The following is a 14,024-nucleotide window of genomic DNA, read 5'->3' as shown; positions in this document are numbered from 1 at the left end:
ATGCCTTAGGATAACAACCCTCCCATTCCATAGGGGTAATTTATTAAGGTATTTCAAACCTGCTGTGGGGAAAGACATACTAGTTTCAAACAGATTGTTTAATGTGTCTGCACAGATATTCTCTGACAAACACTGGAACCTCTACGTCATGCACAGTGCACATTTTGTGAAAATACAAAATTAATGCTTGCATGTGCTGGTAAATGCATTTCCTCCAGAATTTTAAAGAATTTCTTAAAAAAACATAAAAGGACATTCTTGCAGGTTTATCTAAAAATTCCATATAATTCTGAAAAAAAAGGAGATGTATCAGAACAGGACACGACATTTTTTTCTCAGTTTTGTTATTTTCTTCTTTTAAATCCCCATGTAGTTTAAATGCACTCTTATCTGGTAACATTCTACTGTATATCATATATGATTTATTTAAAAAAAAGTGAGGGATTAGAAAGTGTTCATTGTGGGAGAAGAATTTTTAAATTTTACATTTTCATTTTATTGGGACAGAAACATCTACATGGACCTGCATTTTCTATTTCTAGAAATTGAACTACAGAAGAAACAAAGCAGAGTTCTTCTCAATAGGCTTGTACCATCCCAACAAATTCTAAAATGCAGCTGCTCCCCCAAAAATGGATCTTTCAAGCTGTCATTAGTTGGATGAAAATTGGGTGGGAACCAGGCAAGGTAATTCCCTGGGGATATACGGGGAATTTTCGAAACTTAACTACCGCAGAAGTGTTATTTTCTGAGGTAGCCCCAAGGGGCCAACCAACTATAAAACATACTCCACAGACTTTTTTCTTTCCTGCTGTTCCCTTATGTTTGTGACGAGAAACTATTCAAATAGCAATAGTAAAAAATCTCAGTTTTAGAATAACATGCATACAGATGGGCTCATCGCATGGCTCAACCCACAAGTCAACTCAAAGGAGAAACAGATGATTGTCTATATTAAATACAGACACTTTTGCAGAGCACATGTAAGGGTTTATTTTTTTAAAGAAACTTCTCCACAGGAAGATTTCACCTCTTCAAAAGCTATTTTAAAAAGGGTTTCAAGAGACAGAGTCTCTTTTGAGACTCTGCAATAGCTAGCTTCAAGCCAAAGTACTATAATTATTTATAGTGTCAGTGTGAACAGTGGAAACAAAGCCTGATTAATCCCTAGATAACAGCAATGGATTTTTTTTAAGACTATATATACACATGTGTACATATATTTGTGTACTCTGCACATACATTTGCACACAATGTTGGAAATATTTCCAAAGCCATAAATTAAACCTATTCCTAATATTGAGGATGCTTACCATACTGTATATGTGTGTGCCCCTTTATATGACCCCCACATGATCTTTGTTTCATGTCAGCAAATACAAGATTTATTATTTAAAATTTTTCAATCATAGGAAAATATTTTTTGCACTCTTAAAACAGTTATGAAAGTAACAAAGGTCAAATAGTCACCTTTTCTTTATAATTTAGTGGAACCAGCAATTTGTTTTTTTTTTAATGTTACTTGGCGATTATTATGTGGGACAGTTATTCAGTATGAGTCCTTAAATGACAGACAACTGTTAACAGTGTTTTCTCTTTCTAAATGTCAGGTTGCAAATAACACCCTAGAATTTTAAGGCACATTTTATAAAAGAATGTCATGTTCTTTGCTGACAGATTTGTATAACCCCTTTTGATCTGAAGGATGCTTCATAGGCTGTGCTTAAGAGCAAAATTTGACCTCCCTTCCAAATCCCCTTTAAGAAACAGAGGAAAACTCATTAGGATGACATGCAACTACAGCCTTATGGGGACACAACAGAGGGTTGGGGGGGAGGCAGTTTCAGTTATATCAGTGGGATTTGCATGAGGTACTAAAGGGAACCAAATGTGTGAAAAGGGCCCCATGAAGACATTGACACACACAGCTGTTTCTAGAAGAGAAGCAAGGAGTGCATTGAAGAGTTTTTATCAACACACCATAAACCAGAAACCAATCGTCAGTTCCATTACTTGTGCCAAAGGATGCAAAGTCTCTGGCAAGAAGTCTCCCTGCTGTAACCCCTTCTTGCCTTCACATTGCAGGTCCTTACCATGTGCACGTGTTGGTTTTATGTAACATCCCCTGCTGAGCCCTTCTGGGCACAGGGCTGAATCTAGTGCAAATATAACAATAATAGTAATAAAAGTTACCTTGACACACAATATAAACACCGGAAAATTTCAGCTGACTTACAAGAGCCACAGATCCCAGTTTCTGCCCTCAGGAGGAGCCATTTCTTCAATGTTAGGAGAGCTGAATTTCAGAGGCTTCAGTTCTTATTTATTTATTTATTTATTGCTGTATATTTTTTTCTTTAAGGGTCCCTGCACATCTTTGCAGCAGTGTCCTCACACTACAGACAAGCGCATGCAGGGTAGCAAACACCACAAGGCTTTGGAAAGGCAGGCCCCGTTACCCAGCACGACGACATTCTAGTGAGTACTAAGCTTGGCTTAGCAATGAACACTCCTCTGCAGTAGGTAAGCTTGTGTGATGGCTGCTTGCATGAATGTTAAAACCAGCTATCACTGTCCTCCGCATTTAGGAAAAAGGAAAGGAAAATCACATTCCTCACTAAGCAAATCTGTGCAGGGCTCTAAAAATGAAGCTGGTTTTGTTGGTATTCTTTACACCACGCTCCTAGCATGAGTCAAAGCTATACTAATAAAGCAGATGCTTTTAACCTACAGTCCATGCATCCTTGTCATCCATCGAACTCCACAAAGGAGCTTGGGCTGTTGTCAGGAAGCTTAACTGCATTCTACATTTCCGGGTGTCCACAGCAGGGCTGAGAAGAGCAAGGAGGCGCCTGGCGCGTGGGCTCTGAGCAGGCAACTGCAGGAAGCAGCCGCCGGACGCTGCTCCGCAGGCCTAAGCGCTGCCAATGGCCGTGCGAATCCCTTCCACGCTGCACACCCGCATCCTGGTCAGGGCCCTGCTCCAGGCTGCACCGTTCCCCTCGGCCTGCACCGTGACCTGTGCAGTCCCAGTCCACTGAGGATTGTGCAGCCGCAAATGCAGGCCACGCTGCCTCCAAACAGGAGCCCATACACAGGGATCTAACACACTGCAGTTGGCATGTTACCATTATAGCTTTCATTGGCTTAACTCTCTTGTGTGTCCCCACATGGAAAAACTCATGTAAGTTTGAGAGGAGAAAGTTACAGAAGAATAAAACGAAGTGGAAGCTGACATAGATTCCTAAGAAGGTGAATAGCATCTCCCAACTGTAAGGAAGGATTTGAAGCAAACAGGAATTCATCCTTATGCACTGGTCGACACACTCCAAAAGACAGAAAGAGCAGTGGGGTTGAAAACAAGTGTAACATGGTAGTTGGGACAGACTGTATGTTCATTAAAAAATAACTATCATAGTGGCAACTCTGTAAAAGTAGCATGTGATCTTCTAGGCATTCCCCTCAACAGCATGAAGTTTAGTCTGCCTGCAATACTTCAAAGTCTCTTTGCTTTGAGCCCAAACCACATCTTTGAAAATATTTAAAAATAATTTAAAACCACCAGTGTTTTAAGACACATAGAGATCAATATAGTTCTTTTCCCAGCCAGTAAAGGCTATTCTCCCTAAGGAAGAAAGTATGATGATAAAATTTGTGTTATCTTCTAACATACCCTGTCTGAAATGAAAATCTATTAAAACGTACATTTATATAGCAACTCATATAACTTATATAGCATAGGTGATGCCCAAAGGCTGCCCACTCATACAAGCACACCTTGTCTCATATACTTGAGACATCTTCTGCATTGGCAAGGTCACTGACCTCAGCAGATAATTTGCCCAGACCTCAAGCTTGCACATCTCCTAATACCTGCTTGAACACTAAGCCGAGCATAGCCTAAAAAAAAAAAAAACGGTGGTGGGAAATGAAACGATTCCTGCTGGGATTTCAAAACTACCTGTGAAAAAGTCCTGAGAGAACTTTGGAAATCCCATCACTTACTGGGGTTGTGAGGACTCTGAAAGATTCCTGGAGCCAAAGGCTGGGATCTGTAAGCCAAGGTGTTTCCCTTTCCACAGAGGAATCTGCACGGTCTCAAGCTTCCTAACGTGACTTCTCCAGCCTTAATGTGAGCTTAAGAAATAAAACTGAGTGAATAATTTCCTTGTAATTTCATCTTATCTGTAAGCATTAAAAGCAGCTGGATCTTAACACTAAAAACCTATAAGCAGAGCTTGAAGCTTGCATGCTTTTACTTTGAGAACATTTGTTTCATAATTTACCAACACTTCTGATGCCCTAATTAGGGCATTGTGCCAACCAGGATAATTTCAAACAGTATCAAATATGAGAAGCAGCTTGCACTGTAAGTAGCCCATGTGAATATGTAAAGGCTGTAATAAATCGTAAGACTCAATGTTTTTAAATCAGATGTATGTGACAGAGTCACAGTCTGCAGTAACATCAGTTCGGAACAGATGAGTCACATCCAAACGGGAAAAAAACTGGCCAAGTACAAAAGGCAACTTGCAGCACAGTTTGTACATGAAGGCATCAACAGGCAGCTGGGTTACCTGGAGCACAGCAGCGTGTTCAGGACAGTGCCTGCGGCACTGCACCGTACGGCACGGTGGGGAGGAGCGCTCTATCAGATGGCGCGTCCTGCCGCTTTGCCCTGCGTTTTGTGACCAGGATGACACACAAGACAAAAGTACAAGCTCGCTAAATGCACTGGCAAGACTTCCATCAAATTCAACAGAGCCACGAGTTTATCCTAAGGAAGGGGCTAGCTATTTGGTTTCTGCAGCAGTTAACTGCTTGTGTTTTACTGCGCTTCCCAAGTAAGCACTAGAGACAATACTCAGCCTGTGGCCAGCGCCTCCAATCTCCCGTCTGGCCTCTCAGCCAAGGGGCTCCTCCACTACTCGCCACGCGTGCTCAGCACAGGGGCCCGGAGACACCAAGAGGCTACACGACACGCAGAGTCGCACCGCTGGGATGAAAGCCCAGCAGACCTGATGCCCAGGCCCGTGCTCTAACAGTGCTTTGGCACGGGTCTTCATGCTGAAGAAACAGCAGTGCTGAAACAGCACTAACGGTGCTGAAGAAACACCTCAGTGGTGAGCACATGCTTCTCTAAAAACAGCAGAAAAATAACTTCATAGAGGGCTACCTGGAATTCCCCAGTATCAAACCAAAAATCCTCCCTCTAACACCTGCTAAACAGCAGTAGAGGCTGTTTCTGCACAAAACACCTAACAGCCACTGACCTAGACTACTAATACAACCAAAGACCAAGTACTCTGACCATAGTTTGGATTCTTCATCTCTTCAGGGCAGGAATTCTTTTGCTGTGCAACTGTGTAGCATCCAGCCTTGCTGTATCCCTATGTAAAATAAATGATAATAAAATCATAAAAAAACAAGATGCAAGAACTGGAGTGAATGTCTTTAGTGAAGGACTGATCTCATTCTTTCTTAATGGGTAGCACTCATGTAGGGCAAGCTTTTTATAGGTAGAAAAATAGGTCTAATGCTTAGTGCTGTCAGAGAAATTTCTATTATGTCTATGCTCCCTTTAAGCTCCTCTTAATTCTTTTGTTCATCAAAAGGGAGCAAAAAGCCAGGAAGACAGAACTGAGGGCACTGGCTCACCACAACAGAACCCCGTGGTGCCCTCTGGTCGCCGTCAGGGCCACGAGGTGCTGCCATAGAGCCCTTCTCCCCAGCGGTCTGCGCCGGCGCCGCCCAAGCAGGGCCAGCGGCAGCGCGGCTGTGCGGCAGCTTCGGTAGCGGGAGCTTCACCCCCAGCAGCGACTGAGAAGGCGCCTGCAGAGACTCCTCAGCACCCCAGTTCCCAGCAGCGGCCTGCGACGTGACTGCCTTACGGGCTGAGCGCACCCTTGTGTGCCGCACACATCCTCCCACAGGAGCACAGTGATCATCTCTGCTAGAAAACAATCTGTTGGAGGGCACCAGCACATTTCTCTTCACAGAATCACTTCTAACACCTTGAAAAAGGCAAAAGAAGGCAAGACTACAAAGAGAATCTGTGTAGTAGTTTGCTTCCAGTCCTGCTCACTGATTGCAACCAACGGCTTGGAAACTAGTTACTGAATGTTTACTGAAAGAAATTCTGATTACATTTAGCCAAGCTTTTTTATCTGCTACCTTTTAATGTGTTAATTTGCTCAACAGAAAAGCCAAAGGGCCAAATTCAGCCCTTTGATAAGGCTTCTATTGTAGGAGCATCACTGGATGTGCACTGTAGGCATCGTTCATTTGCAGAGAAATCACTGAGCAATATTGTCAAAATAAACACTTTTGAGTTGCACTTCCTTGAAGAAAAGATAAAGGGATTGTGAAGAGAATGAAGAGAAACCGCACATGAGAGATGAAGAAAATTAGATAAAGGGCTAGGAAGAAACTGTTTGAAGTACACAGAGTGACAAGTTAGATTAAGAACTCTCATTAAAGCATGCAGTATTTGCCTATAAGCAATTTGGGCAGGGAATTTGTTTACAACACTGCCAAAATCAACAGCAGATGGAAAAGAAAAGCCCATCAATACTGAGATTTTAAATTATATTAAATCCACCGTATTTCAAATAGTGGAACTGGGCAGGAAAATCTAATTTCACGAGGCCTGGGTTATCTCAGTTATGGTCAGAGACACCCTGCAAGTGTCGGACAGAACCTGCAAACTCATCAGGCAGCTCAGAAAACAAAATGTGCAGAGCTCCTGGAAGACTCCTCAAGTAATAACCCCCGTACACCGCAGCGCTGCCCTTCACCAGACAGGATCCCTCTCACCTTACACAAGTGCCCGGCTAAATTGAAAGCAGCTGCTTTTCGGAGCAGATGAGGACAGGTCAACCAGAAGAACACAGCGCCCTACCCTGACACTTGGCAGGGTGTGGGCAGCAGGAGTGCCCGGGAAGCGGAGCTCTCTTCCCAGCTCCTCCTGGGCACAAGTTCATCGTGCATTAACTTCCAGTTCGCGCCAGGTCCCTGTGGGGCCAAGACACAAGTCAGACCATTGCTATGAGGCAGGTTAAAAATACATTTTCCTAAGCCATTATTTTCACTGCTAAAGCCAACATGTGCCTATCTGCAGCACACGACTTGTACTTAGAGCCTTTGACATGGTTGTGTGCATGGAGAGAGGCAGAAAGTTATTTTGGGGCCGACTTGTTTGGGTTCAAGGGGAAACACGCTGCTGGGGATCCTCAGAACTAAAGGCACAAGGGATCAGCCGATGCCACGCTGCATTGTGCCTGGAATCCAAATCACGCCTGCATGCTCGCAGTGCCAAGCCCTCCTTTTGCAAGAGCTAAGCAAAACACCCAATTACCACTGGCACCAGTAGACATGATGGGAAGTAGTGCAAAACATCACCGACAGCGGGGTTAGTGATGGTCCATATAACATACGGAGTGCAGCGGAACAGACTGCAGCTCCTGACTCCTCATTCTGATCGTTCGCTGAGGGAGCCGACTGCTCATTTACCTCACACAGAGGGGACTTGCCAGGTTACACAGGAACATGGAAATGCTTCTTGCAAAACCCAACCAAACCAAACCAACCAACCAACGAAACAAACAAACAAAACAGAGTCTCTAGTTATTTAAAGATGACGTTTGACAGGCTGAGTCCACCAAGCAAACAGTTCAAAGCTAGCAGGATTTTCTCCTACAGATTATTAGAAGATTATTAGATTATAAAAAGATTATTAGAAAAGGAAGTTGCCAATTATTTATCACCGCCATCTGGGGGAAAAAAAAAAAAAAAGGGCTTTCCAATAAAGCTGTCAATAAAAGTGAGCAATAATAATGTAATGCAAGCATGTTAGTGCCTTGAACCTTCCCTGCCTGCGTACCTGGAAGGAGACCTGAAGGCAATCGAGAGAAAACAGCATTATTTCTTTTATTAGTTGAAATTACACAATCCAAGTGGCACAACCTGTCCTTATGGCCTGTCCCCTACAGTCAAAAGGGACTGAGAGCTGAGACATGCAGATTTGATTTCCTTCTCTTATTATATAATCTTTGGTTGGGCAACACAGGAGGCTAAAAAGGGGGTCAGAATACACAGTATAAAACACAATTTCTTTTCCATTCCACTCACATCTCAATAGCCTTCTGGCGAACTACATATAAATTCTATTACTTTGTGTGCCACGTGGACTAACCCTGTATAGAACAATATAGGCAGACTCATTATTTGTAAAGGTTTTAAGCTGTGCTTGCAGTTGCAGCTCTCGGCTTTTGGGATATTTGGAACAAGAATAGCTTGCTCTTTGCTTATGTTTGGAAGTATTTGTCGACATATTCCAGACTAGAAAAAAAAAAAAGAGAAAAAAGAAAGAAAGAAACAAAAGAAAACGCCATTTCAAACCATTCAGTGTCCTGCCAATATCTCATCTGCAACAAGCACTAGATCTGCCTAGAGGATCTAGCTCAGGAGCTGGCACTACAGCTGCAGAATGACATACACAGTTTCAATTGATTTCAAACATTCTTATAATCTCAAACAAATATGAAAAGTGGTTGTTGCTGAAAGTTCAAGAAAAAATGCAATCAACAAATTTTAAAATTGCAAAAGGCCAGACAAATTTAATAAAATATTTCCATTTACCCTGCTCAAGTTTACACAGCCTGCTTAAAATAAGGTTCTGTGCAGACAGCCTTTATCTAACTTTTCATATCACTTCGTATCATACAAAATAGGCATTTCAATTGCCACAGCAATACAAGGATATAAATTCCCAACAAGCAACATGCCAAATTCAACAGAAGTTAGGCTTTCTTGGCATCTACAGAGTTTTCCTTTGCTGTACTCCCTACACATTTTCATTTTAAACAAATTAAAAACATGTAGATGTTAAAACATAATGACAACTCAGAATTCAAGTGACTTGTGCAACGTTATTTTGTGCTTTCTACTTCTCCAGTTCCTCCTACTGCAATTAAAACTCACCACGCCCTTCTACAGATACAACGGCAACGCATCAAGTTCAGTCCAGTTCAGGTTTCCAACCCTCAGGCTTGGTTTATGCTACACCAGATCCTTGCAAATTCAAAAAAAAGTGCATCTTTGTTGTGATCTTTCTTTTACGTTGGATGATGTGAAGCTCTTATTATCCAATGCAGGAATGCAACCTTGAGGTATGACTGCAGCCTTGGAATAATTCTTAAATGTAAAAAGAAATGTTTTGAAAGCACGCCCTCTGGGTTTAGAAAAGACACCCCGTTATAAGGGTGCTACTAGAGCCACGCTACAGTACATCATGGCACATCTCCATAGCATAACCAAGAACACAGGATAGGACTTCTATTTACACAAATTTGATGCCACTTTCAGAAAAATATGACAGAAAAAAGGAAAACATTATTTCCTGAATGTCCTGAATTTTTAAAAAGATTCTTTTTATTTTCTCCCCAGCAACACAGTAGTCCTCCAGAACTGCATTTTCCCTGACCTGTTCAGTACGGACCGTCAGTGACCCCAGCAGGAATTGGGAATCTCAGGGCACGAGGCCTTCTCCGAGAGGAGGCTCTCCCGCAGCCCCTTACTCACAAGCCAGCTTGCTGTCGAAACTGGAAAGGGCGATAGCGAAGGCCTGTAGCGCGCACATGGGGTAGTTGTAGTCCATGGTGAACACGTCCTCGGCCACGCGGCCAAACTGCATCACGATGTAGTCGGCTGCAAGAGAGGTCACAAAGCACGCGGCGTTACTGGGGGTGCCAGGTGGCACCGCACAGGCGAGCGCCCAGCGCTCCGGCCGCTCTGGCGCTGCGCTCGCTGAGCGGTGCAAACTGGCACTGACTTTCAATGAACTACACCGATGGCAAGATGCGCTTTGCTTTTATATGGCATGAAATTTCACAGACACAGAGATAAATGCTTCTGCGTGAAATGGGCAAGCTCGTTATAGAGATCAAGTGCTGAATTTCACATATATGAACTACCACCTAATTCAATTCTTTCTTTAGGCAAGTGGATAAGTAAGGGGGAAGGAGAAGACATATGATTGCAATCTAGTGCTGAGCACGTCTCTCAATTATATGAAATACAGCAGTTTTTCCTCAGCCTTTTTTTTTTGTACTTTTTTTTGTAAGGGAAAATTTTAGCCTCATTCGCAGCCTGAAACACATTACTTCATTCCTGGAGTAGGCCTGATGATTTTCTATTAGAAAATGCAGCAAATGTGTACACCAATGTTTCAAAGGCAGTCTAGCTCGCAGCCAGGCGCAGCCACAGTGATTCTTAGCCCAGCTCCCCCACTCCCTTGTTGTCTAAGCATGGCATTGCTCAAAGGCAGTGTGGGCTAGAACCTCCTGTCTGTTTAGGCGTGCCCAAAGTAAGTGCCAAGTGGTGCAAATTCAGCAAATCTCCCCTGCTAGTGCACTCATACCTCAGCCCCAGGGCTATGGGGCCATGCGAGGCTGGAGGAAGCAGCCTCCAAGTGAGGGTGCTACTGTATCGGGTTGGGTACTACAGGACTGGTGCAAGTGAGAGCAGTTATAACAAAGGGAATGCGCTGCTGCTCAGTTCACATTCCGGGCAGCAAGGGAGAAAACAAAGGCAGCAAATAGCAGAGTCGCTCCTGGCAGTGGCAAACAGGAGCTTTGACACAGCCAGTCTGCACAACAGCCATGGCCGCACAAGTCAGAGCGGTGAGCTGGATCCAGGTAACTAAATTCCTTCTAGTAACATCAGTAAGGGCAGAACCACCGTCAGGCTACATGTGCAACTCCGTTTCCACACATTTCACTCATGGAGCTCTACTTACGGTCATTATCATGAATAATTTGGAAGTTCTTCACTGAGGCCTGTGTGACTCGACCGTGGAAATTTAAAACATAGGACTGGGTGTCATCGTTCCAGACAGGAGTTTTGTTATGCAGCTCAATGACACTCTCGGTGTTTTTGTTCTGCCATCTTGAAAGAAGTGTCTCATGTTCCTGCACACACCAGATACACACACTTCAGTTTAATACTTTCACAAGGCAAAAAATAAATTCATACAAAAAGCACAAATAAACAGACCAAAGACTAAACTGTCCCCCTCAATTCTCAGCACTACATCATCAAGTCAGATACCTCAAGAAAACTCTGTGGTATCTGAATGAGATAATGCATTTGAATCCTTTCCACAGCCTGGAAAAGCTCCGCTGTATCTCGTTATCAAAATGTGTTATTATTTGAACTGCTCCTATGAGTCAGAGAACTAGTCGCACATCCCATTTCTACAACTGTTCAAACACAGAGTGACTTTTTTAACCTCTTAACATTTTAAGCTGCAAAACAACAACTCTAACTGAAAAATAATCCAAGTTGTCATTGCTGTTGACTGATGGGACGCCTTACATTCCGTGGTCTGATGGAAACTCTTTCATGGTCCATATTCATTCCTGGGATGATCACACTCATTTTGCGAGGTCCTTTAAATCCCAAGACATTTGTTTCCTAAAAAATGTTTAGAAAAGAATTCATCACATTCTGTTTTTCTTTAACAACTTCAGAAAAACATATACATTGGCAACATAAGGAAACACTTGTTAGTCAGTTCAGCAAAGATCTCAAAATTCCTACCTTTATTGCCCCTGTAAAACATTCTGGCTTTGTCTTAGAAGCCCCGACAACAGGAAAAATAGATTTGGGGAGTGTTGCCACAAACACTCCTGCAACCGGCTGCCAGCAACCTTAGTACCATTTAAAATAAAATCTCTTTGTTAAAAAAGGATATGTAACCAGATTGCTTGGATACTGATCCCAAAATAAGGTCCCAAAATAAAGCAGTTTAAGTTAAATATGATAAAATTCAACCACATATTTTGATGAGAAACAAAATTAAATATATGGGACCAACTCCATTTATTCCATAGCCAGCACAAAAGCAAACGAGCAAAAGCTGCCAGTAAGAGCATCTGTTCGCAGTGCTGTGGTTTACAAAGTCTTCAGATATGCTAGACTTGGAAATAAGGATGGTGAAAAATAAACATACCAGCATGAATGCAGATTTTCTGAGCTAGAAAGGCAGAGACAGCAGAGAAGTAACACAGACACCAACAACATATCCACAAAAAATACAAATTCTTCCATTAAACCATTTAGAGCCTTTCCAACCAGGTTTTCAAACACCAGCACTGCACTCTTCTCTCAGAAAATAATCACTAAAATCCAAGTTCACCTGAAATCTTGCTTTTGATGAGGCATTTTTTTCACTGAATCATGTGAGGCTATGTATTTCAGTAAGTTATCCTCTTCAATCCCAAGAGAAGGAAATATAGAGTGATAGTTTGCAACTTGCTCAGTAAAATCCAGTAGAATTCACGCTAAAATGAGTATGTGTGAGAGAGGTGCACGGCAACACCTCTGAAAACTCATTCCTTCATGTGTTTTATGTCTTTGTTTTGTTTTCTGCTCATGTGCATTTTCCCCCTGCCTTTCCCCATGAAGGGCTGTGCCCACGTGCTACAGAATCTTGGCATGGAAATTCCGATGGGTGCTGCTCCCAGTGACCTGGTGCACGATGCCAAGGACTGGTCACCTGCAGGCTCCACCAGAGGTGGCTCTCATCTCTGCTCCTGGTACTTTCAGAACTGACAAGTAATTCACATGTCTCCCCTTATATACACTTAAAACCTTTTTTTTTTTTTTTTAAACAAAGCTTTCTACAATCTCTCTACTTTTGCATGCAAAAATCCACACAGCCAGTGACTGTTTTCCACTCACTGGAAACATCTGAAAATCCATGCCTAAAATCTACTCATGCAGAAAAAGTTTTGCCATCTGTCAGACCTTTGAAATTACTTTGGCTGTTTCAGCGAACCATCTGGAGACTTTAGACAACTTATCCAAGATTGTCACGCGTGCAAGATAAATCTCATTGAGCTATTTTGCTGGAGACTCTTGAGGCAGTCCAGCTATATTTATACATCGTCGTAACCACACACATCAATGGGAGATGTTCGACCTGTTTTCTAAAGCACTTACATCAAGGCCCTTGACAGACTAAATCCATGTCATCGGTTCAGTTGGAAGCAGCTTCCTGGTTCTGTATCGTGGTGGGAGTCAAACTGAAATGACTGCCAGTACATTTTGTGAACAGGAGAGCCTGAGCCCAGCAAAAGATCATTTCTAAGAAAAGATTCTTGCTTGTGCTCACTTTTCACTAGCTACTGTCAATTTTGGTCTCCTCTGCTACTGCTTAAAAGCTCTTCTCATCAAGCTGCAGTTATGCTATATACACTTCATTTAGATGCTGACGTGTTGAAGACTCTGTTCAGGGTAAAATTAAGTAATAGAGGAGAATCACTTCCTTCCCAACAAGAATTATTATCCTTCTGAAACAACAGCATCATATTCTTTGGATTTACTTAAAAACATTAAAATCAAAACTTCTGCCAAGCGATACAGGAATGGAACAATTTCCAGTTGCACAATCCTCTGTTAATCTCTGATTGCAAATATTTTATTTGCCAATTCTACCTGCTGCTTGCTGAAATTAAAAGGAAAAAAATGTATAAATATGGAATATGTCAGAAAAACGCTAAGAATAGAAGAGAAACTTTAAGAGCAGGCATTTTCAATATATCTGCATCCAAACAAATTTCCTTGTGACTCTTCTACTTCCCTCACCACATAGTATTTTATGTGTGTAAATTCAGAACTATAAATAGCACTTTTAGGGGAATATGGAGTAAATTTTTATTTCACAGCATTTTAATATCACCGACAGTCTTGCTTTACATAGGAAATCAAAATTAGTGTTCTTAGCTGGCAGAGCTCTACTGACTTGATGGGCACTTCAATAATTTCAATCAGCTACAGACATAGCCAGTTGTTACTGAGAAGCTGTAGTGTGTGCCCCAGCCCAGCCAGCAATCAGCTCCTGCGAGAAGGCATCACAGCAAACTTGACTGAAGAAGCACAGAACCTCTTGTCACTTTTGCTTTGAAAATATTATGCATTTTCATGAAATTATGCAAGCATTTTGTCAGGATGGCTATAGC

At 42.3% G+C, this 14,024-nt stretch overlaps 1 protein-coding gene across 3 annotated transcripts in view; it reads right to left on the bottom strand.

The window, feature by feature from the left end:
* Window positions 1-8,667: 8,667 nt before the first annotated feature.
* TUB (tubby bipartite transcription factor) overlaps window positions 8,668-14,024 on the bottom strand; it is a 112,087-nt gene continuing 106,730 nt past the window's right edge. For all 3 annotated transcript variants that reach the window (XM_026034694.1, XM_026034693.1, XM_026034695.1), the window contains 3 exons: window positions 11,377-11,475; window positions 10,799-10,970; window positions 8,668-9,708 (listed from right to left, as the gene is read on the bottom strand). In XM_026034694.1, the coding sequence (XP_025890479.1) occupies window positions 9,575-9,708; window positions 10,799-10,970; window positions 11,377-11,475 (405 nt within the window). In that variant the 3' untranslated portion in view covers window positions 8,668-9,574. The remainder of the gene's footprint in view (window positions 9,709-10,798; window positions 10,971-11,376; window positions 11,476-14,024) is intronic.

This window comes from Nothoprocta perdicaria, unplaced genomic scaffold, assembly GCF_003342845.1.
Source record: "Nothoprocta perdicaria isolate Ctin4 unplaced genomic scaffold, notPer1 scaffold_15, whole genome shotgun sequence".
Classification (NCBI taxonomy): Eukaryota; Metazoa; Chordata; class Aves; order Tinamiformes; family Tinamidae; genus Nothoprocta; species Nothoprocta perdicaria.
Note: the sequence above shows the minus strand (reverse complement) of the source record. Positions and strands in the feature narration are given on the sequence as shown.